At 38.4% G+C, this 27,686-nt stretch overlaps 2 protein-coding genes across 5 annotated transcripts in view; one reads left to right on the forward strand and one right to left on the reverse strand.

Annotated features, from left to right (window-relative positions):
* The window catches only part of vwa11 (von Willebrand factor A domain containing 11), a 19,733-nt gene extending 761 nt beyond the window's left edge, over positions 1-18,972 (reverse strand). Inside the window, exons 1-18 of the mRNA XM_086082113.1 lie at positions 18,696-18,972; positions 18,517-18,623; positions 15,901-15,986; positions 9,783-9,972; positions 8,873-9,009; positions 8,637-8,781; positions 8,381-8,474; positions 8,079-8,207; positions 7,233-7,419; positions 6,930-7,099; positions 6,162-6,274; positions 5,913-6,029; positions 5,650-5,823; positions 4,915-5,047; positions 4,647-4,799; positions 2,927-3,019; positions 1,922-2,190; positions 1,637-1,770 (exon numbers count right to left, since the gene is read on the reverse strand). Of these exons, the coding sequence (XP_085938239.1) occupies positions 1,637-1,770; positions 1,922-2,190; positions 2,927-3,019; positions 4,647-4,799; positions 4,915-5,047; positions 5,650-5,823; positions 5,913-6,029; positions 6,162-6,274; positions 6,930-7,099; positions 7,233-7,419; positions 8,079-8,207; positions 8,381-8,474; positions 8,637-8,781; positions 8,873-9,009; positions 9,783-9,972; positions 15,901-15,986; positions 18,517-18,623; positions 18,696-18,972 (2,708 nt within the window). The remainder of the gene's footprint in view (positions 1-1,636; positions 1,771-1,921; positions 2,191-2,926; positions 3,020-4,646; positions 4,800-4,914; positions 5,048-5,649; positions 5,824-5,912; positions 6,030-6,161; positions 6,275-6,929; positions 7,100-7,232; positions 7,420-8,078; positions 8,208-8,380; positions 8,475-8,636; positions 8,782-8,872; positions 9,010-9,782; positions 9,973-15,900; positions 15,987-18,516; positions 18,624-18,695) is intronic.
* LOC147170172 (prostaglandin D2 receptor 2) lies at positions 16,192-26,328 on the forward strand. 4 transcript variants are annotated; one of them, XM_086083014.1, is made up of 5 exons: positions 16,218-16,285; positions 19,757-19,835; positions 19,952-20,021; positions 22,612-22,729; positions 24,190-26,328. In XM_086083014.1, the coding sequence occupies exon 5, from the start codon at positions 24,197-24,199 to the stop codon at positions 25,583-25,585; it is 1,389 nt and encodes a 462-aa protein (XP_085939140.1). In that variant the 5' UTR covers positions 16,218-16,285; positions 19,757-19,835; positions 19,952-20,021; positions 22,612-22,729; positions 24,190-24,196; the 3' UTR covers positions 25,586-26,328. The 4 variants fall into 4 exon arrangements, with proteins under 4 accessions (XP_085939138.1, XP_085939140.1, XP_085939142.1 ...); XM_086083016.1 differs by lacking the exon at positions 22,612-22,729 and having other exon boundaries at positions 19,952-20,025; XM_086083013.1 differs by lacking the exon at positions 22,612-22,729.
* Positions 26,329-27,686: the final 1,358 nt, after the last annotated feature.

Below are 27,686 nucleotides of genomic sequence, written 5' to 3' on the forward strand. Positions count from 1 at the left end.
TGTGTAGGGTTTTTGTTCAAAATGTGAGAATATTTTTATCTTTTTAATGTAACTATAGCAATGCCGTGGAATCTTTAAATTTGATTGCGGTTGTTACTGTGGTGTTGACAGAAATATAATGGTTGTTGTAACAGCAATTTGCCTCAAGAGGGCGCAAAGTGTCCATATAAAGCACTGTTCATTCTGTGAACGCAGTAGAGCGAGTTGAGTGGAGTTGGAGTTGTTGTCCACGAGACTTGAATAAAACAACGAATCGCAACCATTATTTTCTCTGTCGTTTTTCACCGTGGCACAGCCGAACAACATATTCTGGACAACAGTTACAGTTGAGTAAGAAACGCACACACAGTACTCTGAGTCACAAAAATCACTTATTCTTCTTTTCTTTGCAAGAATCATTGAGGGCTTGTTTAAATTTAATTTCATCAAATTGACCCTTCCTGGTCTATAAAACTCTAACTAATGTATACGGGTACGTGTTTCATTTCAATATGTCACTTTACAAAACCTCAATAACAGGCAAAGGTAGCAGGATAAAATGGGTTTCGTTGGAAAGGTGAAATCTCCTTTTTTTTTTTTGCAGTGGTGGTTTTGCCATACAATTTTTACGTCAAACTCACAGTTTCAGCTTTTTGCATTAAATGCCATTTCCACCAATTTGCCTCTTATTTGCTTGTTCGTTTCTTACCATAATACCTCCATGCTAAATCCTTTGTATTTGTTCGTTTATTAAATATTCATTCATCTCGGGGTACTTGCTTATCATTAAGTCTTAGGGTTGTATTAGCAGAGTAGCTAATATTGTCATTTGGGTGGGTGATGGGGGTGGAATTCAAAAAGTTTTCTTCTTCCCACTCCCTTTCAAGCAGTATTGGTATTTGTTACCATTTTGCTTTTTGTTGGAATATGACACCGACTTTGTTGCTTTTATTATTGCCTGAAACAAATAAAAACGAAATGAAATGAAACTGCGCCGTACAAGATTGTTGATGATTTGAAATGTCAATACAGGAAAACATTCAATTAAACTTTCATATTTCTCAAATTGGACAATGTTAATAACTGTTTATGTGAATTTGACTTATCAGAAAATGTCATTGGCCTTTTCTTAATTTGGCTCATAGCGTCCTCATTTGAGGTCGGATGCATATCAAAGCACTGTAGCCTATACATATTTTTCGAGCCGTAGGACCAAGTTAAAAATGTTCAATATTCATCAGGGAATCCCCCAAAACTTTGTTTCCAGGATTTGGACTTACTGGCCTAATGTCAATCCATCAATCAAATCTTTATTTCTATAGCACCTTTCATACTTAAAAAGCTATATGAGGTGCTTCACAGAAAATGAAAAGAAAAGAGAATTAACACAACGAAAATCACAAACACCAACCGATTCCCTTCCACCCCTACTGGTGTTAACATTTGTATACAAATGTAATTGTAATGGAGCTCCTCTTTTTACCTTTCACTCATAACAAACACTGGTCATGTGGAAAGGTTTGGGTGAAATCCATTTCAAGTCCCTAGTCTACATGAAAGTATCAGCAATGAATTACTCAGGATTTGTGTTATGCGAATATTGATACAGAAGCCTGACAACAACATTAAATACATTCATCTTCATCCACAAGCTCACCTCTTTGGATAAGACATTAGGAAGCCTCTGTCATTTCCTCCACTGATGGTAAATGTACCACCTGGGCCCTGAGTCATAACACTGAAAGGAAGGTTGAATTTTACCCCCGGTTCTGCACTTCTGTCCACCGTGGCCTAAAATTCAGGAGTCAACACGTTGTTAATGCTGAGGAGAATTTGCATAATGTTTAATACAAACTCCAATACCAATTAAGTTGGAATGTTGTTTAAAATCTATATTTTAAAAAAAAAAGGAATGCAATGATTTGCAAATGCAGAAATTCACCTGGATGTTCACTTTGGAGACAGACAACTGAGTGGTAGACTGCCTCTGAAATGCACCGCTTGACACTTTGTCAGTTCCTTTCAAGATGACCACAAACTCCCCTGCAGGGACTACATCAACTGTCACCAAGATGTCTCCATTGCCCATCTCAGTTGTCGTACCATTACTTTCAGCTCCAGTGTCAGACACAAACAGGCCAACATTTTCTACACTGATGGAGGATGGACCTTTTCTCCCCAATGCAGAGAGGATCAAAGTAGCTGGCTGGCCTGGTAGGAAAGGAAACCAAAAAAGGATTTTCGATTAAAAAAATTTGAACATCAATTTAGATAATAAAAGGTTACATTTTGTGATATTATTCAATTAAATTGTAATATGTACCATGATTTTTTTTCAGTTAAAAAAAATATATCACACATTAACTTACAGCTATAAACGTCAAAAATTCATTTGAACTATTTCTATTAGTTTAACTTTTTTTTTTTTTCATTTTTGTTAACAAGAGTATGAAAACCTAGCAAAAAAATTATTGTACATTTAGAACAGATATAACATTTGTGAATAATCAAGAGTTAGCTATTGATGTCAAGTGATTAATTAATATTAAAATTTATTATTTATTATTTTTTATTTTATTTATTAATTTGCATAAAATTTTTAATCACCTGTTTAAAAAAACAAAGAAAAATTATTAGAAATTAGGGGCATCAGGCGATTACAATTTGTAATCGTAATTGACTCGCATGACTTCAGTAGTAGATTAATCACAAATGTTATATCTGTTCTAAATGTACAATTAAAAAAATCTAAGTTTTCATACACTCCTTGACAAAAGTGGGGATTTTTTTTTTATATAATAGAAATAGTTCAAATGAGTTTTTGACATCTATAGCCGTCATTGGCAGTGAATGAGTTTTAATTTTTTTTCAATGTCTACATGGTTGTTTGTTACATATGATTAATGTTCATGTGCCTTTATAATTATGATTGACTGCATGCATGTACCAGCTTGTGGAAGGCCACTGAGCACTGCATAACCTGGGTGAGGTCCCTTGAAGCTCTCCACAAAGTCATAGATAAAGGAAATGGTACTTTGGCCTGAAACACAACACACCCATAATAAGTTCCCATACACACCAAATAAGTTCCTCTTAAAAAAGAAACAGAAAAGTATTTGTCCTTTTTAATAAACTCATAGTTGAAAATGCTGTAAAAACTCAAAACCAAGGGAATGCAATGAAGGGTATATTCTCCTCGAACTACAGGAATAGCATTTGGGATTGGGCAAAAGCAGGGATGTGCACTCGGGGGAGGCAGCGCTGTCCCCTCTCCAGCTTATTAAGAGTATAAAAAACAAAAAAACTAATAATGATTACACTTAATTATTTTTCCATTAGTGTTCTTTGATCTGTGCATTGATTTTCTTTTTCAATCCAATAATGTAGGTAGGCAATGTCAAGATAATTTGTACGGACAATATTTTATGTTTTTTATTAATTAATCCTACTTACAGTGATATTAGAGCAAAAATAAAAGTGCAATTATCTTATATTGAACATGTACACATTGAAACGTATAACGATAAAATATCTTGGATACAAAATAAAAATAAAAATAGCTCAGCTTCTGATAAAAGCAAAACAAAAAAGCACTTCAATAAATATAAACACACCACATACCACACCATTGTCTGTACTGGAAAGTGTATGTGTGTGCGTGTGTTGATAATACAGGGGTGTCAAACTTATTTGAATTCATCCATCCATCCATTTTCTTAACCGCTTGTCCTCACAAGAGTCGCAGGTGGCGCCGGAGCCTATCCCAGCTGGCTTCGGGCAGTAGGCGGGGAACATCCCGGAACTGGTTGTCAGCCAATCGCAGCATTTGACTTCATTTCACCCAAATTTGTGGCCAGTGTGTCCACTTCATAAGCTATACATAACAGGTTAAAATATTTAATATTATTTATATATAGAGAGAATTGTTGTTTTAATTTATATTTCTATTTATTTTTTGTATTTAATGTTAGAATTTTTTAATCTTTATCTCCATATTTTTTTCCACTTTTATTCATTTATTTATTATTTAGTCATTTATTTATTTTTAATTTTGACAGTTTTGGTCCTCCTTAGGTGACTGACCATTGCAACTAGCAACTAATGCAATCTAATGAAAGAGCGTTTTATAGTGAAAAGAAAGATGCACAGATATATTTGTAATCAATAAATAATAATTTTCCAATTCCAAAATTAAGTTTTGACTACACAATTGCTAAAAAAAAAAGAAAAGAACAATGCATTGAATTGATAAACCTACACCTCTTATTTCATATAAAATGTAATGGTTCAGATTGAACAACACAATCAGGTTGAAACAATTAGAAAGTCCAAATTGATATATATATATATATATATATATATGTATATATATATTAGTTTAGGGGGTGCAAATAATTAGGAGTCCATTCAGTAAATGTTTTCATTTATTATGCAAGATCTTAGCATCAAATCCTGACTAGCAGCAACATTTCAATATAATATATCATTTAAGTGATTGTTAGTGCACCCTCCAGTGGATTGAATTAGCAACAACAGTTAATTGTATTTGTGCTTTGTCCTCACGGGCCAGATTGGACCCCCTGGCAAGCCAATTATGACACACGGGCCATATGTTTGACACCACTGGTATAAATACTGTATAAAACGTTGACAAGTATATCACTGACCTGTGACTTTAAATGTGTATGGTTGTTTAGAGTTAATGTTGATTTTCCAGGAGCCTTGCCGATGGTCTGAATGAAGAAGAATTCTCCTCAGGTTGCCCACGGTCTCTATCAATGCCAGCGCACCAACAGTCTCAATATTACTTTGGCTCACACCTGGAGTACGAAAAGTATGCAAGTTGTGAGATAATGTAATTTCCTCAAAACAAAACAAAAAGGATATGAAAGACAAAAATGTCTGCAGAAACTCTTTTGGCACTGTACTTGATACCTGCAGGGTTGGTCAGTGTAAAAGCTATGGACTCTCCTGTGATGTAGACAGTGATATTTTTTAGGGATTCATCCAGCATAAAAGGGAAGGTCTCTGGCTTCCCAGGATCCCTCGCGCTCTGAAAAACTGTCACCTGAGGTAGGCAGCGCAAAAAGAGGAATATTTGTAATTGTAACTCATTCAAACCCAAAAACGTATAAATACGTTTTAATACTTTGTCCTTCTTTCCCCAAAACGTTTTTGTTTTTGCTTGAGCATACAGAAGGCTTTGCAGCTTCTGACCTGAAGAGGTCGCTAAAGCAATGGTAGTTATTACAGAAAATGGCAAGCAGGTGGCAGCAGAGTATAAGAGATCAGTAAAGGCCATGTTGCAACACACTCCTTTTCCCAGGGTTTTCAACAGGTTTGTGAATAATGATGAAATTTAGCTATATTCTAATGCTAATTGCTGCTAAACGGAAAACCAATACAAATATATATTTTTCCTGATGGAAAGAAGAGAGTCTAATCTTTTTCATGGTATGTTCCATGTTTTTATAGCAATATTCTGTGGGCCTTGCAAAATCAGTCAAAAATCAAGAAAAACAGCCGGGAGCGAAGAGGGTTGCTTCAGTAAAATGGCTGGGAGTAAATGTACTGATTTCACAGATTCTCTAAAACAATCAGATTAAGAAATATCGGATGCCTCAGATGATGTAAAGTAATCCTCTTGAGTTTATGGTAATATAGTCTTACCAAAGCTGAAGTGGACGTATCAAGGATGACATCTGTTGCTTGAGCCAACTGACTCTTAGACACATGTATAGCCTGGCCTCCTGAAGCCAGAGCCAGGTCCTTGTAGTCATTAAAAGAAGCAGCCCGAACAGAACGGCGGTGTCTTCTATAGCCCCTGGTGAGGTAGAATGACACCTGCCAAGATCACGTACAGTCCGGTAAAATTAGCTTTACCTCTTAGAAGAGAAAATGTTCGTGAGGTACAACTGAATGTCAGCATTCACCGTTGACTTGGTGCTTCTGATGAGGGCCAAAATGGTGTTCTTCAAGTGGATGTCTTTCGCTGTAGCGTCTGTGAAAACATAGATGTGCGAGGAGGCAGGAGAACCGGTGAGAGCCAACTGGTGAGATAAAAACAAACAAACAAGGCACCGGTTCACTTATGCTGAGTCATCCCAGTCTGCAGAATGTAAGTGCTAGTTTAACTTGCAATTGCAACTCATCCTTTAAACATGTAATTCCACTTGTAGTACCTGAAGTCCTGACAAGCACATCTCTGGGATGTCACCACCACCGGTTGCTTTTATCTTTGAAATTTTTGTTTTCATTTTATCAGGGTCTGTTGTCCTGAATAAAGGTCCAAACACTACAAAAAGCACAAGAATGTATAATTGATAGCAACTTGTCATTGTCATGTAAGCCCAATTTATAAAATGCACTTATGCTGACACACTATTATTACACATTGATTGCAAATAATTCAGTCAGACAAGGTAAGTATTGCCTTTAAACCAGTGCTTCTTAACCTGGGTCCCATCGAACCCCAAGGGTTCGGTGAGTCAGTCTCAGGGGTTCGGTGGAGGTCAAGGCCGATCTGTGCTGCAGGGAATTTGGTGCGCTCAGAAGTCGACTTCTGACTATTGTGATGATGTGATTATTGTAATCCTTTCATACTACGTCGAGCAAAAAAAGAAAGTGGTCGGACAAATATGTGCAATAACGGAACGTATGGTGTTCCACAGGGTTCAATTCTGGGGCCTCTGCTGTTTCCTTAAGTACATAACTCCACATGTGTTCGTTAGTTGTCATAGTTTTGATTGCATTCAGTGAGAATCTACAGTATACATAGTCATGAAAATAAAGCAATTGTATTTGAATGAATGTGTCCAAACTTTTGGCCTGTACTGGATATTATTTTTCAGGAAAGAAGGGTTTGGTGAATGCACATTGTAAACTGGTGGGCTTCAGTAACTCAAGAAGGTTAAGAGCCACTGCTTTAAACAATGAGGCGGCCCTCTTACGTGGGTCATTGAAGGTGACCAAAATGTACTCCGATGGCTCGTCTTGTGTTCCTTTTTTGGTGTCAATGGTTTTGTACACAGCTTTTCTGGCTTCCTCAATGTCATCTGACATACTACTAGTATTATCAATGACAAAACACACCACAGAAGAACGGCTGATCCCCATCAACCTGTGATAAAGAAATAGAACTTGAAAATGAATTGTTAAACTTGTCACATTTGACACCCAAAAACGCAACATATCTTGAGTCGCAGCGCCACAAAGAAGAAGCCGTATTTTTTGTTTTGTTGTGACGCTTTCACCTTAGGAAGTCATTGTTCCCCACAGTCAAGCGGATGTCCTCCAGCAGCTGGAGGCTGGCGGCCGTGGCTGCATTTACAGCAGCGTTGTGGAAGGCCTCGTTGTCGGGGCGACTCTGATCTTTGTTGATTCCTCCTCGAGGAAGTGCTGTGCTGGAGAGATCAGCTTCACCTCCATGGCTACATTTACCTGGCCAGGTAAAGGACAAGAAACGAGTTGAACTGCACTATGATGCAAACTGCTTGTTGTCATATGTCATGGACTGCTTTTTGTTTCTTGACTGCGATTAAGCAAATTTGGAAAAAATATATCGATCATGATTTCAGTGTTAAGTAGGGATGGGCGAGTACAGATCAAGAAGTAGAAATGAGAAGAATAGACATTTTTGTTTAGCATTAGCGAGTCAGACTGGAGTAGATCATTACAGTTCCTTGCACATCTATAGATTGAAGCAAAAATCATTGTCGATCAAATCATTTTGAATCAAAAGTCGTTCTTAGTCGAAAATCTATTCTGAAGCGAATCGCAGACCCAAAAATTTGAATTGAATCAAATCGTGAGACATTCAAAGATTCCCACCCCTACTATCAAAATAAGAATATTGATAACATTAAGACCTGTTGTCATTTTCCCTCACCTTTCTTTCTTACTTTCTTACTTTCTTACTTTCTTACTTTCTTACTTTCTTACTTTCTTACTTTCTTACTTTCTTACTTTCTTACTTTCTTACTTTCTTACTTTCTTACTTTCTTACTTTCTTACTTTCTTACTTTCTTACTTTCTTTCTTAATTGTTGTTAAAAAGGTGGAAAAAGGTGACTAAATATAGAAAACATGGGACGGTGATACCTTGGGGCTTGCCAGCAGATAAGATGCCCATGTAGCCAGAAGTTAGCTTCCTCTCATTCAGGATGTTTTGAAGGATTGGGTTGGGACACGTTCCCGTGGCGCAGTCACTGCAGGTGGCAGTATCAAAATCTACAGAGGCAGAAGAAGAACAGATTTGATATACTTTAGTCCCCCTATGAGTTACGACGGAGTATAAGAGCCAAAAAAGAAAAAATACAACAAAAGTCCGATTTGTAAGTATTTATGGCAGTAGTATTAAAGCGCACACAAATGCAGACACGCAGGTGCACACACACACCTACCTGCCAGGTTTTCCAAAGGAAGGTCAGGGCGTATGAGAGCGATATATGGTTCCGTGTAGCCCAACTCCACCCAGTTACTGTGACTATAGAAGTCCTGTCAGAGCATTGACAAACATGAATTCACATTCATTTTCAGTGTGAGACCATTTGATAAATCTATATGTGACATTTTTTCTCTTGTTCCTCCAACTTCTCAAGCATCTACTTGTGTAAAACACACACATCAATAGTTTTTTTTGTACTCCACTCCCCTCACCTGCAGTGTATGAAGGACTCTACCCAATGTTTCTCTGGCAGTCTTGAAGTTCTCAGTGCGAATATTAGCCTTAATGGATGCCATACCATTTGTAATGAGACTACGTCCCTCCAAAAAGGCTTCAGAATTGAAATGATGTGGAGCACTGAAAGCATGTGGACCTCATGTTTATCAGTTTCAGAGCGGGACAATATTGAAAGTGATCAAAAATAACTCTTGTTTTTACTTAAACCCACCTGTTGGCAAAATTCCGATCTACAAGTCCATTTTGGGTGTAGATCTCTTGTAGAGCAGAGTGAAACTTCACCCCTGACACCTCACCTGTAGCTGTTGGGCCAAGACAGGCCTGGACTAACTCCCCAGGAGAAGGACCCTGGAGTCAGAGCAAAACGGCTCGTCACAGAATCAAAAAATCAAAGACAGGCAGTGCATGAGTATCATTTTCGTACGGAACAGGATTAGGGCCAGTGAAGAGAAAAAAAGGGGTTGGCAGGATTCTCCGACTTCTGACTTTAAAGTGAGATTTTTCACCATAATCTCAGAATAAAGTCAGAACTCTAACTTTAAAGTGAGAAATCTTACTTTGTGAAATAGAGCTATGAATTGTGGGGGAAGTCACAATTCAGACAATAAAGTTAGAATCCTGCCAACCTTTTTTTCCTCTTCACTGGCCCTAATCCTCTTCCGTACATTCATTTTTTTTCCCATTTCCAATTAGCAATTAAAAAAAAAAGAACATATGACTATTTTCTTAATTGTTTTTATTGTAACTTAGGGGTGTGGATGTTTCCAAATAAAGATGATTCCTTATGTATCCCGACATATGGGTGCGATACGATTCAAGGACGGTCTATTTTAAAGTGGAACGACTCGATTTGGTTCGACTCAGTGTGATTATGCTTTGATTACATTCAATATGATTTGGCTCAGTTCGAGTGCAATACGTTTCTTATAATATGAATGACCTTGTCAATAGGTTACTGTACATTCGGGTGACCAAATTATGATTTCCAAAAAAGACACTCAACCTTGAGATACTTAAATGATACTCAAAAGTGTACTCATTCACTCACTCACTATAATATCATGCAATCGCAATGCTTTTTTATTACGTGTGTTGTGTGCCAAGGTGAGCTTCTTTCCTACCGTTGGTTTGAACTCATGACCAGCGGCCTCAGTCACGGCCCGGCATGTTTCTGTCACTTTTTGCAACAAGGCCGTCCCTGTGATACTGACATGAGTAGACACACCACCCCCGATGGGGACGAAGGCCACAGTGGGCCCTGATAGGATCAAGGCCGAAAGGGCAAAAGCCAACAATGACGTCATGTTCTCTCTGGAAATGGGAAAGGAAAAGATTAATCATGTCCTGTAAACCATAACATGAAAGAGCTCATAGGTCAACATACGCATTTGGTACACAAGTCATTACTCAAAAGTGCCACACGCAACCAGATAACTGCAGTTTGTGGTTTTTGTTGTTTTTTTTCTTGACAGAAAACACCCAAGTCACCTGTACAATACTCGTGCATTTAGATTGTATTTAATGGTAAAATTGTGCAATTAGGAAAACACAAGTCATCTTTAGCAAGTGGGAAAAAATAAGGCTGTAAACTAGGGGTGTGAATTGCCTAGTACCTGGCAATTCGATTCGTATCACGATTCATTGGTCACGATTCGATTCAATACCGATTAATCCTGATACAAATCTATAAATTGATTATTGCCATTTTTTTTAACTCAAATTTAGAAAATATTAATCAGTGAACTTGTACATGTACACTGTAAGATTTGTATGAACATTTATTTATTTATTTGAAAATTCAGGTTTATAACTGAGCCACTGCATTTAACAAACAGGTTGCAATCTGTGTCATGTTTGAACAGCACTGAAATAAAATATTAAGGCTTAATGTTCCATTAATATAATATTCTTCCATGCTTAATGTGTGAATCCTAACACTAAGTAAGACGTTTTGTTGAATATTCCCATAAAAAAAATTATGTTTAAAAATCGATTCGGCCGCATATTGAATCATTTCGAGAATTGCGCGCTGTAATATCGCGATATATTGCCGAAACGATTTTTTCTAACACCCCTACTGTAAACTAAGTATGCACCTTTATTTTGTTAGTCACTAAATATATTTACTAAGGGGAATAAAAACAGAAACGATATGTTAAAAACTCACAAAATAAGCAAAACTAGAACAGAAAAATCATTTTCTTTAATGGAATAAAATAAAAACAAAAGTGCGCTTGAAAAAAAAGGAAGACTGAAAATACATCTTAGGTTCATAAAGTGAACAAAACCTAGAATAATAGTGAAAATGTCTTTTGTTTCCCTCTGTTAATATCATAAATGTGCTTTTGGGATTTCATTTTAAATGTATACATTTTGATATTGCTTACATCTATACAAGTCAGACACAATACTTAGAGACCTTTTTTTTTTTTAACTAGCACTCGACAAAAAAATTATCATACTAAATCTATTCAAATCTAACTAGCAAACTTGGTGTAAAAACTAATTAAAACGAACGTAATTTTTTTTAAACAATAGTGACAAAAAACTACCGCAAAATCCAAATCTATTAGAATTTTGCTCTACAGTAGTAGATAAATTAATTATAGGTCAACTGAATAACTACACTGCGTACATTATAATTAATCATATTTCATCAAAATTAACTATTACTATAACTTGTTTAATTGTCAAATTAAAAACCTTACTGTACCTTGACATGCAACGCCTGATGGCTTGAATGACTCAGAAGTGCAACACACCATAAAATGTGCCTTTATGGAGGGAAGGCGGAGCTAAATGTTATAAGGTTTATGTGAATGAACAATCAACAATAAAACAACGGGGGGACAAGCGGGTTGGAGCAGGGGTACAGATTGGATTTTAGAAATGGGGGACAGGCACCAAGCTTATTAAAAAAACCTGTCAAATAATGAGTAAAGTGGTCATTTGAAATTGGAATATTAATCAAACACTCAAACTTTATTTTTCAATAATATGTTAGAATGTACCATATTGTATTTACTTTTGTATTTAATCATTAAATACAAAAGTAAATACAATATGGCACATTCATTAAATTTTAATGCTTCTTAAGCTTTGTAAGGTATTGGATATTATGTGCTATGCTCTATATACAGTTGTGCAACAGATGTCTGTTTTTCTTCAAAGTAAAAATTCTTGAGTGAAGAAACATTTTCAACGCACACTGATTTTTTTGTATCAAAGTCACCTCTGACGATATCAGCAAAATAAACTGCGTGAATATTGATGACAAATCCAGTGAGTTCTGTTTTTTCTTGTTTTTTCTTTTAGTTTGCTGCGAGGAAGTTGACGCTGGAATTCCCAGCATGCCGAGCGGCATTTGTAGTCAATGATTTATTGTTGATGTTAGAGGTTAATTATATATTCCCTAGTAGTGTTAATCGACCCCTTTTATACAATTACTGTTCACTGTGAATTTAATTCTGCACCGTAACTATTGTGGTTAAAGTCATTTGCATCCATTTCTGGCCAGACAACATTTACTTCTGTGATCACAAGTTCACCTCTAATGCATTTAAAGTCATAGTGCAGTCATGATGTTGGCCCCCTTCTGCCATCTGTATCAATGTTCGGAGAATGAATGAATGAATGAATGAATGAAGGAATCTTATTTGCTACTCATATACAACCACAAAGATAAATAAATGAACCACATCACAACAGTGTATCCTTGCAAAGGCAACGCGTGTCCTCTCAAAAGAAAGTGGCGTTGTACTTCATCATGTTACAGACAGGAAATGTGCATTGTCATGATTTTACTCTTTACAAGTATCGCCTTTTCAAATGTAAATATTCGATTACTTCCTGTAACATCAGTCCTGTAAACTCTTTAAGACAACTTACTATTATCTGTTTTCAATTTTTTTTAATGTAATATAGATAGGTAGATGAACACAACATCACACACTCACAGAAATATTTCAAGCCGAATTAAGGATTTATGTATTTTTTTTACATAACAAATTCCCATTTACTCTTTTTTAAAGATAATTTTAACACAACCCTACAAAATAAACCTTATATGATGTATATTAATTAATCTAATAATAATAATAATAATAATGATGATAATAATAAATATTTATTTGAAATGCATAATCCTCTGGTTTATGTATTAGTTGTAATAAAGTATAATGACTTTTTTTTACTTTTACGTTTTTGAGATGTCTGCATTCAGTTTCATCCAAATCATAAAAATTTAAAAAAGGAGAAAAAAAGGACATAAGTGTTTTTCAAATATTAGTATATTTATTGTGTATAGGTAACCTGATTATAATGCAATTCTAACTATACTTTATGTATTTTGAATAAATACTCTCATTATTAATTTAGAGTAATTATACTTTATTAATACAAAATACATAAACCTGAGAATTATGCATTTCAAATGCATTTGATCTGGATTTTTTTTTTGGGGGGGGGGGGGAGGTTGTTGTCAAAGCACCTTGTAAACTCTTGTTTTTAAAGGCGCCATACAAATAAAGTGTATTATTATTATTATCATATTATATTAAACAAACAGACTTTATTAGACCAATGAATATGCATTATATGAGATGTATTTGATATGTTTGGGTTAAAATTATCTTTAAAAAAAATGTTTTAATGGGAATTTGTCATGCAAAAAAAATTACATAAATCTTAAGTTAGGCTTGAAATATTTCTGTGAGTGCATTAATGCAGACAAAACATTTTTTCTCCACTATTTTTGAAGGAAGAATTTAAATACAATATACACTTCCTGGAAATGATGACCGGCTTTCCCATATTCATATAAGCAATAACAGTAAATCTGCAGTATAGTGCAATTAACTTATCTTCACTATCCAATCGATCAAATTAAACATCTATTTTTATATCATCTAACAAGCGTGGGTGTGCTCTGTAACAGTGTAATTAACTAGTGTCACAGTTACAACAGCCCAAGCAAGGAAATTTACCTTCCTGTGTAATGCTTTGAGGCTTCATAGAGCACATCCACATATCAGTGACTTATTTCTCAGTAAAGTTACATAGTTAAAAATATATTGTAATCATGATCTCAACGGCAACATTATCATCTTGAAACATCCACTGTTTGTATTGTTGTGTACACTAGAGACACTTTTTATACACAAATACAAAACATTCAGATTCTTAGCATCACTTAACTAGACTGTTACTGATAACATTATAACGTTATACTTATTACACAGAACTATGTGTTAACAATATTTGACGCATACAAAAATACAATGATGCTAAACAGCAGAACAATGGAAGGACGTATAGAGCTAGTTCTCATTTGTAGCAATAAAGAGTGTCGCCTTATTTGGGACAAACTCACATGATTTTGAATCGTGTTTCTCAAAAAGAACATTTGTGAGGTCATAGGTCACTGATGTTGGACATGCCTGGCTCACAAGCTCTAATCTCGTCAGTTGGATGCATAGACCAGTCAAAAATGTATTGGTCGATTCAGAGGCGACAAATGCAGGGCCTGTCAACCCTAGCAATGATTATTTGCGACAGAGTCACATGTCCCAAGATACTCCAAGACATTCCTTTTTTTTCTTCTTTTTTTTTGTACATGTGGTGCCCTGTTATTGACTGGCAACCAGCTGAGTGTGTACAGTAGTTGGCCTTTTGCCCCAAGTCTGTTGGGATAAACTGCACTGCCAGCCACGCTGAACAGAATAAATGGCAAATGAATGGAAAAGTGAATGTTAATATTAGGTATGTACCATGAGAGTGCGCCAGAGATGTAAGAATCCAGTGTTGCTCATTTAATTCCATTCCTTAGAGAATATACTAGTCCAATTGTATTCAAATCATGGGCCAATGGTATTGTGTCAGCAGACGACAATGTGATGTATCATCTTAGATCTAGTGGAGTTGACAGTCATTAGCCAACTAACTGCCGGTATCTGTCATGTTTCGGTTTTGTAGGGTTTGGGGTTTGTTTTGGGTGTGTTTGTTGTGTTTGTCTGTGACTGGTGTTTGTCATGTGTTCCTGAGTTCTTCCCCTGTCTCGATATGTCTGATTACGACCACCTGTGTGTCTCTTCCCTTCCCAGTGCGTGTGACAAATCAGCGCCCTTTTGCCTATTGTGTTCCCCAGGTGTGGCTCAGTAGTGTTGGTGTATTTAGTCTGTTGTGTTTGTCCGGTCTGTGTGGGAGCATTGACGTTATCAAGGTTTTGTGGGGAAGTTGTGTGTGTGTGTGTGTGTTTTTCGTCTAAGTCAGTCCCTTGTTTCTCCAATTCATCTTCATCTCAGTCTAGTCACTAGGGATGGCAGAAATGGAACATTAAAACGATCAAATCATTTGAAACAATTGCTTCACAAAAGCAATCGATCTTTAGGAACGTTTGAAACATCTCCCCACAGCGACATCTGGTGGTCATTTGTAAAATATTACAATCAAACGGTAGAGCAGTGTTGCCAGCTCCCCAGTAAGGAAACTAACTATTTGCTCTCTGTCATCACCTAATTTACACAACTGACAATTGGCCTATATTGTAATTGTAATGGACGCTATAAGAGAGAGAAATAATATCATGGGAAACAAAAACTGAATAACCCCGCCCCGTCAAAATAAGTATAGAAGTACAAATTAGCTTTTTGTTGCTGATATTTGTTTTGTTTTTAATTTAGCCTCAACATGACTTAAATGCTCTGATGAAACCCCCAGTACTATCACATTTAATCAAAAACCTGCTACATTTGTTTTGTTGTGTTTTTTGCGACAGGGCGTCTTAAGTTTTGACAGAAAGTATTAGAGAGGAAAAATTAATGACCTGCAAAAACAAGCTGCCCGGAGCGGGATTTGAACCGGGGTTACCTGCATATCGGACTATTTTTAGCACATTGTGCGGGTGTGTTACCACTGAACCTACCGCCTATTGACATTTGATCATGTAGGGCGATGAATTGGCATCTAGGGCAATTTTACATACGAAATATACTTAGGTCGGATTTATTTCTGATTCAAGACATTTTAATATAGTGCAATGGCCCAGTCCAGACATGACGACCAGTCTCCTTACGCCCACTCCAGTCATGGCGACCAGTTTTTCCCGCCCAGTCCAGTTATGGCAAACAGTTTACTATCGCCTTGCACTGTCTTGGCAACCCGTCTATTCCCGTCCCTTCCAGTCATTCCGACCAGTCTTCTCACATCCCGTCCAGTCATGTCCAGTCCTCGTCCACTCACCTGTCTCTACATGTTTTAATAAAGTTCCTCACATAGCTCTCCATTCCTGTCTCCCTGCTATTTCTCCCCGCATTTGGGTCCTCCCTCTGACAACCATTCACACTTATGATGACAGTATCATATTTAGTTTCTTTGTCCAGTTTCCTGCAACCTTTCCTCTTTGTCTTAATCATTAAAGATAACAACCAAATTTGCATTTGTGTTAACGCCCTGCATCACTTCAAAAACTCCCTATCAGCATTTAGGGAGGGGCCAGCAAGGTTGTGTTCTGCGTGTCTGGGCTGAAGTGACAGAACAGGCTGAGAGTACTTGTGACAGTAAGACAGTCACATAACTGGAAATAGGAAGGGAGCAAATGGTCGCCACACTCATGCGTAAATTCTCGGTGAGTATGACATCATCTACTACATTACTAGCTGGACTCACAAAGTCACCTCCATCACTGAATGTTCCTTGAATTGCCATTCATAGTGCTAAATCCTTTGGATTGAAAAGCTTTATTTGAGTGAAATGAATGGTATGAGGAACATGCAGTGTGTGTGCAGTGTGCACTCTGATAGAACAAAAAAATCCAAGGTGATGTAACTTAATTATATATTAAATGCTATGTCATGAAGGCTTAGGGCTCCATATTCAGACGAACGTAAAAACTAGTGTATCCTGCTTTTCGTGCTAACGCTAGCCCCGAAGCTCTTGTTTGGGAATTTGGTTCAACTCTCTATGCCATGCTGGACATTCCGGCATATTGAGGATGTTTCTTTTTAATGCAAATTGTTGACTGAAAGTAGACTAAACTTTATACCTGCTGGAAGCACGTCTAAGTATTGGAGCAGGTATTCTAATGCAATTTTGGAGAATTGGATCAGGGCAGGGCGGCACAGTGAATGACTGGTCAGCACGTCCGCCTCCCAGTGTAGAGGACGTGAGATTGAGTCCGGGCTTCGGCCTTCCTGGGTGGAGTTTACATGTTCTCCCCATGCTTGCGTAGGTTTTCTCCAGGTACTCCGGTTTCCTCCCACATTCCAAAGACATGCATGGCAGGTTAATTGAACACTTCAAATTGTCAATAGGTGTCATTGTGAGTGTGAATGGTTGTTTGTCTCTGTGTGCCCTGCGATAGGCTGGCAACCAGTTCAGGGTGTACCCCGCCTACTGCCCAAAGTCAGCTGGGATAGGCTCCAGCGACCCTTGTGAGGACAAGCGGTTAAGAAGATGGATGGATGGATCAGGGCATAGGCAGGCAGATTCTGAGCTTTGCGGACATGTGTGATGGATTTCATTATATTTTGTTCATAAATATGACAACAGCTAACTCTGAATCGTTGCAGAAATCAATTTATTGAGCAAATCAGTTTCTTCTCTCCTTCCACCATGTCAAGCACTGTCAGCACACCTGTTGTGCACGGCATTTATAGGGAATGGGGGGAGCTGTTTCAATTTGACTGATAACTCATTTGCTCCCAAAAACGTATACAAATGTTCTATTTTAAATATTGGCATGGTCCCAAAAACGTATTGATATGTTTTTTTATTTTATTTTTTTATGCTAGAGGTAGTGATGGGTAGCTTTCACATTTTAACCGGTACTGTTCCAATACTTGGTACCTGGGAATCGATACCGGTACTCAACTGTACGAATTTTCGGTACTTTTGTACTCTCCCTCTCTGTGTCTCTCTTTTATTTTATTTGTTAAATTGTATTTATTAATTTATTTGGGTGGCAGTAAATGTTCATCATTGTCTATGTAATAGTAAAAGCTTTAAAAAAAATCTATTTAACAATTACTTTTCAATATATAAAACTTGACAAAAATACAATTGTATTCAAATGGGCCAGAGAGGGGCGGCACGGTGGTTGACTGGTTAGCACGTCTGCCTCTCAGTGCAGAGGACGTGAGATTGAGTCCGGGCTTCGGCCTTCCTGGGTGGAATTTGCATGTTCTCCCCGTGCTTGCTTAGGTTTCCTCCGGGTACTCCGGTTTCCTCCCACATTCCAAAGACATGCGTGGCAGGTTAATTGAACACTTCAAATTGTCAATAGGTGTCATTGTGAGTGTGAATGGTTGTTTGTCTCTGTGTGCCCTGCGATAAACTGGCAACCAGTTCAGGGTGTACCCCGCCTACTGCGCGAAGCCAGCTGGGATAGGCTCCAGCGACCCTTGTGAGGACAAGCGGTTAAGAAAATGGATGGATGGATGGATGGGCCAGAGAGGAATAGTGAAAATAAAGGTTTAACATTTTCCAATTACTGGAGAAATAGTATAATTAATAAACATAAGTTAATATTACAAAAACAAAGCGTGAATCTAAATTCTGTGGAATGAACAACAGTAAATATCTAAATAATAATTGATGCAGTTGTTCAGTGGCTTTTCAAAGACGTAAAGCCTGTTGCACGTTGAGCTTAAAGTTTGAACCCACGTTGGGCTCAAATATAAAATAAAAAAAATGACAGTTGGAAGAGGACAAGACATGAACAAAGAGAATAATTTGATTCAAATTAATCATTTGAATGTACCCAACATGGTCTGTAATGCTCGCTACAATTTGGCCACAATCTTTTTCTATTTTAAATATGGTCACCAGTAGTATATCCACATTACAATGTCGATATACCTTAACGATGGTGAAGCCGTGTTTATTCCAGTATGATTCCATTTGGTGGGGGAAGACGGCCGCCGACACCTCCCTCCCGTACGCTGATTGTGCTGGGACATTGCCAGCTTCCGCACGGCGCAGAGGCTTTCATACTTCATAAACTATATTTGTTTAGCTTGGTGGCGCAAAAATCTCACTCGTTTCCAAACCTGGAAATGTTGGCGTTCCGGCGCCATTTGCTGCCGGGTCAGGACCAGGTGGCGTGGACGCTGCGGGGCAGACCGAGGCTGTGGTGGCGGTAGTGAGGCCAGCAGTCGGTCTCTCAGCAGAGTCACCCGTCGCTACCAAGTCAGCGCCCTTGGCCTCGTTCCTCGCATGTGAAATCCTGTGCGAGTGGGTGACGTCAGTACGCTGGTGCACGAGTACCGACCCGAATCGGTCCATACCACAAAAAGTACCGTCTTCAGTACCCATCCCACGCCAGAGCTTACAGAAGGCTTTGATGCAGCCTCTGACCTGAAGAGGTCGCTTAAAGCAATGGTAGTTACAAAAACGGTAGTTACAAAAACGGCCAACAGGTGGCAGCAGAGTATACGAGATCAACAAGGGCCATGTTGCAACAAGCTCTTTTCCCCACTGTATTGAACAGGTTTGTGAATAATGATGATATATTCTAATGCTAATTGCTGCAAAATGGAAACAGATACAAATATACTTTTTTTCCTGATGAAAGAAGAGACTCTAATCTTTCTTTTGGTGGGTTCCATGTTTTTTATAGCAATAGAAGATAATATTCTGTGCAGTAAAACAGCCGGGAGCGAAGGGGATTGCTTCAGTGAAAATGGCTGGGAGTGAATGAGTTAGTCACGCCCACAATGGCGCAATTTGTGCCACACTGCGCCCTTGCTTGGCTTTAACTGGGCACGAAAATAGAGCCATTGATGTTTCTCTAAGACAATATCTAGATACATTTATAAGATAATTATAGTTAGACTAAGTTTTTATAAATTGTATGCATTTATTTTAAAACTTGCTTATATTTTATCTTGATCTTTGCTTGGTTTACCATATTACCATATGTGTCCTAAATTGCAAAAGCAGCTATAGCCTACAAAAAAGCAGTGGTTTGGAATTATTGAATGTGTTAAAAAATATATATAATAAAAACACAAATATCACTTTCTCTGTGTATAGCTAATCATGTCTGTAAGAATTTAACAAACCTGTCCTAACCATATTGTATCTAACTTCATGGCAGACCCTGAATCTGTGAGAGCTATGCCAACATTGAACATCAGTTGTAGTTACAGACTCCCTCATCTTCATACCAAGCTACGGTAAGTACTGCAGTTGGATGAGCATGTTGCAAACTTGCGATTGCAACTCACTCACTCATTTTCAGTAACTGGCCATGGAACATTGTTTAACAATTGAATCATTGTTTTCTTTATAGCTGATGAAGATGTTTCTCTGCAGGCAGCATTCCATTAGTGACACAACACAAAAGTAAAAAAAATTGCAAGGCAAGTCAGTACCTTTTACCTATTGTAGTGTATCATTCATTAGAGTAGACTAAATAATTGTTATTTCTGGGACGGGAATTTTTTTTTTGCCACGGTTCACAGCTCAGTTTAGTAGTTTGTTCATAATTCAGCATTACTTCTATACAGGACATGTTGTTTTTGTTTGTATTACTTTCACTTTTGACAACCAGGTAAAAAAAAACCCACAACAAACAAAAGACAAGAACAAAAATTTGGAGTTTAAAGTGAGTTGTCAGTGTCGTGCAGTTTGTGTTAAGCAATTCCGAAGTCCTCTGTTCTAATCAGTGTAACCACATACCAAACTTGGTATGTAGTTTGTCAACACAGAAACAGGCTTTGACGAGTTTGAATCAGAAAATAAACGTGGTCCTATCATTATCTTCTTTCTTTTTTTTTTGCTGAAGTGGCAGAAAAAGATTTCTAACCAGATAAACTTTTCGTTTTCATGTCACTACTGTGCACACATTGAGAACTCATTAAGTTCCACCCATATCTAGTACTTGGACATGAAACAACACCACATAGATCAAGATAATGAAGATTGGATGAATGCCAAACTGTTTTGTAAAATAAAAGATCACAGCAATTTTAAGGAGCTTGGAATTATTTGGATTGAATTCAGTAGCACAGCATAGTGAGCATAGTTGTGACGTGAAGGCATAAAGGCGGACACAAATGCAGGGTTAAAAAAGTAGTAAATGACCACAGTGTATTAGCTAGCCTAGCTCGGCTGGTTAATGCCCCTACTAGCACCAACACCACCTCCCTCAACTTCCGTCTTCTCAACATCCACTCACTGTCAAGTAAGGGGCATCTTATTCATGACCTCATTATTGACCGTAAGCTTGACTTGACTTGGCAACAGCCTAACGACTTCTCTCAGCTGATTGAATCCTCTCCGCGCGGGCTTGGTTCCATCTCTTGTCCCCGCAATTCCGGCCGGGGCGGAGGTCTTGCGATAATTCACCGCGAGACTTTCAAAGTTTCGCCGGTGCCTGGGACTTCGTCTCACGTTTGAATCTGCAGTCTATAAACTGTCTGGTCCCACTCCGACCATCATTGCTACTGTTTACTGTCCTCCTAAACTCAAAAGTTAATTTTTACATGACTTTGCTGCCTTTTTCACCAACCTATCCACTCTCTCTCCTGACATAATCCTGCTGGGCGATTTCAATCTTCACATGGACAATGCCAATCTACTGCTTACCAAAGACTTGACTTCCTGTCTCCAGCTTTGTATGCAAGCAATTTGTCACTTCTCCTACACATTCTGGAGGCCATATTCTTGACTGAATCTGCTGCTCTGGTGTCACCCCCTCTGAACTTGCAACCGATGAACTTCCCATAACTGACCACTTTCTCCTCTCATTTACCATTCAAAACTCCACGTATAGTCTAATTTCGGAATATGAAGAATATAAATACTGACGATCTCACAGCAATGATTGACTCCTCCTCTCTCCCCAACATACACAGTTTCTCCAGCCCTGATGATGTGGTCACACATTACAATTCTGGACTTTATAACATCTTGAATACCCTTGCTCCAGAAAGCCTGCCTCCCCTCCCTTAGCCCCTTTATTTCTGCCATCATCCACTCCTCCCTCTCCACTGGAACTGTACCAAAATCATTCAAAACTGCTGCCGTTACTCCCATCTTGAAAAAACACAGTGCCGACCCCACCAACTTCAACAACTACCGTCCTATCTCCAACCTTCCCTTCATATCTAAAATCCTTGAAAAATCAGTTGCAGCTCAACTCCATTCCCACTTATCTTCCAACCATCTGTATGAACAGTTCCAGTCCAGTTTCCGCCCACTCCATAGCACTAAAACAGCCCTCATCAAAATCACAAATGACCGTCTCATTGCAGCTGATTCTGGACTCCTCACCATCCTCATTCTCCTTGACCGCGGCCTTTGATACCATCAGTCACACCATCCTCCTCAACAGACTTTCTTCCGTTGGCATCACCCACACTTCAATGAACTGGTTTTCATCTTACCTCTCCTGCCGCACTCAGTTCATCCAACTCAAGTCCCTTAAATCTGTCCCCTCCCCTGTTACTTCAGGTGTGCCCCAGGGATATGTCCTGGGGCCCCTCTTCTTCATCATCTACATCCTCCCCCTCGGCAATATTTTCCGTAAATTTGACATTCAATTTCATTCTTATGCTGATGATACCCAACTTTATCTCTCCACCAAACTCTCCTCCACTATACCACCTACCTCCCTTACAGACGGCATCTCTAAAATAAAAACCTGGTTCCGTCAAAATTTCCTGCAATTAAACAGTAGCAAAACTGAATTTCTACTCATCGGCACTAAAACCACCCTCTCAAAAACAGCCAGTTTTTCAATCTTTATTGACAACGCTTCTATTGAGATTTTTTTTATATTTTAAATTTTGACAACTGTTCAACTATTCAAATGTTGGCCTACTGCATTTAATTTGAACACACAGATGGCCATTGACAAGACAGTGATACAACAACAGCATATTAAAAATGATGATGTCATCTTCATATATCTAGCCATCCATTTTGTTTACCGCTTATCCTGTTTAGGGTTCAGGAACATCTGCCGGCAGACAAAAGGCAGACTATACACTGACTGGACTGGGAGCCGATTAATCACAGAGCACATTAGGGCCATATTGTATGGCCAATCTGCCCCTCCATCTATGTAAGTGTGAATTGATTTCTACAATAATTCACACGTCCGCAGAGCGCAGAATCTGTTTGCCTGCACCTTGATGAAATCCACCAAAATCGTGTTATACCACCTGCGCCACCACTTAGATGGGCTTTTTACGAGTCTTAAACCTAGTCTACTTTTTGCCACCAAGTTGGAGATCACAGATCTGCACTGTAAAGTAAAGCAGTTTAATGCCACGTTCCACCCCAATGAAATATTGACCTTAAACTTGATAGATTTCCATGGTTGATTATTTATATTTATATTTATCATATATAATTAATTCTGTCTATTCGGTAGTCCAAAATAAAGTAAAATAAAATGCATGCTATATCGCTGGCGTTGAGACAAAACCTTGTACCTCCAAAATCTTCACTTTTCAAGAGACCCCTAAAACGGCATGTTTGTTCAACCATTAACATGACATCATCCAAAATAGCAAGCAATAGGCAACACTTTAGATTGGTCAATAATTTGTAAAAATGACACCCACACGTGTGGATTGACCAAAAGTATAGATTTTTGAAAAATATATAATTTTCCACATTATGATTTATGAGGTTTTGGCCCAGTACTAGTGATATATGTTATACATTTGCATTACTTTCGTTTCATGTATTTTAGTGATGTATTGGCTCCTAATGAGTTGTGCTGCCCTAATTATTGATTGCGTGGTTACTATGAGATTCACACCCCTTGTAAAAAATAGCACGCAAATAAAAGACTGTGGTCACATGAATACTGACAAACAAAGATGGTGCTCAAATGGGTAGGTAGTGCACAGTCGAGTAGAATATACCATTAGCCTGTTAACTTATTTGCTCCCAAAAATGTGTAAACACGTTCTATTTTAAATATTGCCGAAGTCCCAAAAACGTATTTATACGTTTTTACGATTTTTCATGCAAGAGCATACAGAAGGCTTTGATGCAGCTTCTGACCTAAAGAGGTCACTTAAAGCAATAATAGTTATTACAAAAAATAGCCAGCAGGCGGCAGCAGAGTATAAGAAATCAGCCAGGGCCATGTTGCAACAAGCTCTTTTCCCCAGGTTTTCAACAGGTTTGTGAATAATGATTAGACTTAGCTATATTCTACTATTAATTGCTGCAAAACAGAAACAGATACAAATATACTTCTTTTTTTTCCTGATGAAAGAAGAGACTCTAATCTTTCCTTTGGAAGGTTCCATGTTTTATAGCTATAGAACACAATATTCTGTGGGCATTGCAAAATCAGTCAAAATTAAAAATAATAATAAACAGAAACAAAATTAAAACAGCCGGGAGCGAAGCTTCAGTGAAATGACTGGGAGTGAATGAGTTAAAAAATAATAAAGATAAATATAATTAAAAATAGATAAATGACTGTGATAGCCAAGAGTAGCATGTGTAAATATGTTAGTCTTGTTTTTTTTAACTCTGGTCAGTGTGTCTTGTTTCTTTCAGTGCACCAATGTCCAACACAACCTTCAGCTCCAATGCCTCGGGGGAACAACATTTTTGTCCCCTGCTGCAGCTCATGCAGGAGCATACCCTGAACAACCAAACCAAGACCAACTGGATCGTCGTCTCCTTCCACAGCCTGCTCTCCTGTCTCGGGATTTTGGAGAACGCCCTGATCCTTTGGGTGGTGGGCTTCCGCCTACAGCGCCGTACCGTGGCCTCCGTCTGGGTGCTCAATCTGGCCATGTCTGACTTCCTGGCCACCCTGACTCTTCCTCTCTTCACCCTCTACCTTGGCTCCTCCCACAGTTGGGAACTTGGCAACACCCTCTGCAAAATACAAGCATCCATCTTTTTCTTGAACATGTTTGTGTCCGCCTTCCTGCTGGCAGCCATTTCACTAGACCGCTGCATCCTGGTGATCAAACCAGTATGGTGCCAGAATCATCGATCGGTGGCGTGGGCATGGAAAGTGTGTTTGCTGGCTTGGCTATGGGCAGCAGTTAACACATTTCCTTACTTCTTATTTCGCACAGTGACTGAGACCAGGGATAAAAGGAAACTGTGCTACCATAATTTTGCCTTGTATCCAACATCGGGAAGCACACTTGAGAAAGACTGCGAAGTGAGGCAAACGGCCACAGCTGTCTCGAAGCTGTTGCTGGCATTCTTAATTCCTCTCATGGTGATTGCGGGAAGCTACATCCAAATTGGTCTCAGCTTGAGGAACAGGAGTCGAAGGAGGATGCAGCAGTGCATTAAGTTAAACGAGGCGTTAATTGGATCAAATAATAATGTGGCATCAAGAGCTACGAGTTCGACTAAATTGTCCCCGAAGCCGCTTGCGTCTGGCCGATCATTGTCTCTGACATCTGCGTCCTTGACCCCAACCACCTCATTTAGTTTCAACAATCACAACCAGCTGTCCAAAAGCTTCACCAAGATGGTGACATTTGTGATTACGGTATTTGTCCTGTGCTGGGCTCCCTATCACATCTTCTGCATGATTGAGGTGTCTGCCCTATACTACAGGGAAAACCTGAAATTGGTGGAGGTGGGATTGCATCTCGCCACAACGTTTGCATTTTTAAATCCAGTATTGAATCCCATTCTGTACGCCTTTAGCTGCCCACACTTTTGCGTGAGAATAAGACAAAGTCTGGGAGCTGTCTTTGATGGACTCGTAGAGGAGGGAGGAGGAAAACGATTGGCTCCAACATGGAGCGTGCGATCTCATGTGAGGCCAAAATGCAGTAGACGGGCCTGCTTTGCTACACCAGGCTCGCCAAAGACTCCACAATACCCTCAGATTTTGCTTGACCCCCCACCAGTCTTTGCTGCTACTGACAATCAACAAAACTCAAGGAGCATTCAGACTGCGAATCAAGCAATGAAGTAGAACACACTTGTTACTTCGTCATTCTTTAGCCATATGTAAAGAGAATCATCCTCATATGTGCAGCATAAGTAATAAACATGGTTACAACATGACTTAAAAAAAACACACACACACAAACACTTCAATTGTTTTGCAAATGCTGTGCTTGAGTGAAACAAGAAATCCTGCTGAAATTCATCCTTAACATATCAAAGAAAATTGTTCCCTTAAATCATGATTTGTGATGATGCGCCCCACTTGTCCATCATTGGCTGCAGGTGATCACGCTACATTACTTGGCCTGTGATGCCGGGAATTTGGCGCTTAGTAGTTGACTTGCAGCTGTTATGATGATACGTTGTGTGATTTCTTTATCACTGTAATCCTTCTCACTGTGCTGAGCAAAAAAAAGATAGTGGTCAGACAAATATGTGCAAAATGAATTTATACATGTATGGTGTTCCACAGGGTTCAATTCCGGGGTTTCTGCTCTTTTCATTGTATCTTCTGCCCTTGGCTTCCATCTTAAGAAAGCAGCAGAGCTTGTGTTAATGTGTTCTATAAATATTGAGTAGAGTTGAGTAATGGGCATCAGCATCCTAACTGCATGATTTGCATTGCCAATGTAAGCAATTCTAGTCTAAATCTGTATGTTTCATCAGCCGAATTATAAAAATATGAATTGAAGGTTGAAAAGTTATTTACGAATGGTAACATTTTGCAAGATTTGGGTGAATTTTGAGGCCTTGAATGACAGTATTTGTTTGTGTGTGTGTGTGTGGGGGGGGGGGGGGTGTAATTGTTAATCACTAGAGGGCAGTCTATCATTCCATCCATTAACATGAAACATGTTAAAGTAGGATTATGCTTTTCAGGTCCCCTAATCCAGGATCATCATAAATCTGCACTGCTGAACATTTGACCACCTTTCTGGAAGATTGGATTTGATTATATCAGACAATAATTTTGATTGACTGTCTCACAATTGCCGTCCAAATTGTCTGGTTCCGTCGCACTTGACACATAAAGGGTGGTGGGTGAAATGTGGGTCAAACCAACGTAGGATTACTTTGGAGGTAGTTGCAATTTGGAGAGAATATTAAAGAGAGAAGATCATGAATATAAAAACAGAACAGGATTAAAACAAAAGAGTCAGACCTACATACACAGCTCCCTTTTGATCTCAGCAATTCAACAGATAATCTCTCAGCAGTTGGGACATTGCTATTGCATTGTTTCCTTCTCCAGACCAAAACTTTCAGCATGTACAGAAATAGTTTGTCATTTTTGAAGGAATGAAGCAAGTTGAGCACTGTTGTTATGAATGAAGTGGTTCTCATCCTTTTGTACCTCCTGTGAAATATTTTTTTCAGTTTAGTACCCCTAAAAAGCATTTCGGATTGAAGAAAAAACAACAACAACAATTTAAAGCCAAGTACTGTGCCATCACTGTCTGATTTATTAAACTTTGGAACTCTATTTGTATTTATGTGGTCTCTTGAATTATTTGGAAATAAAAATATATCACTAAAATAATAATAAATAATTATCCTAATTATAAATAAAGATTTATGCACATACAAATTATTATCAACATGAATTGTCATCTTTTGGGATCATAGTGTAAAGCTCTGTTCTTAAAAAGAAAAAACACAATTTTAAATAAAGTTTTTAAGTGATTGACAGGTGATTCTAGGTGACAAGTTGGGTCAAACAATTCTGGTATGGGGGAGACTCAGGGTTTTTAGGACACTGTAATTGAATAGCCTACTGAATATAAAATTCCTTTTATGAACTTCCTTTTTTTTTCTTTTCTTTTTTATATTTACATATACTTTTGAAATATATTTTAAAATCTCATGTACCCCCTGGAGTGCCTTCACCGACCCCCAGGAGTACACATACCCCCATTTGAGAAGCACTGAATGAAACCAAGTATGAAAAACAGAGGGAGTAAATTCAGAAAAATGTTTGGCTGGATTTTAGCACCAACATAATAAAATCATATTGGATATTTCACTCAGTATGTGAAAATGCTTATAACGTATTATTCTAAACAGGAAGACGTGAGACAGGAGGAGAATAAGAGTGAGAAGGTGGCAGGAGGTTGAAAGAATTGCTT

This window comes from Leptonotus elevatus, chromosome 8 (assembly GCF_054856555.1).
Source record: "Leptonotus elevatus isolate MCC_2025b chromosome 8, RoL_Lele_1.0, whole genome shotgun sequence".
In the NCBI taxonomy this organism is placed as follows: domain Eukaryota; kingdom Metazoa; phylum Chordata; class Actinopteri; order Syngnathiformes; family Syngnathidae; genus Leptonotus; species Leptonotus elevatus.

Bases quoted from the DNA above. Each gene is read 5' to 3' on its own strand.
- LOC147170172 (XM_086083012.1), top strand. From the start codon at position 19,777: ATGCCAACATTGAACATCAGTTGTAGTTACAGACTCCCTCATCTTCAT. The intron at 19,836-24,189 runs GTAAGTACTGCA...TGTTTCTTTCAG, and splicing joins CATCTTCATACCAAGCTACG to TGCACCAATGTCCAACACAA.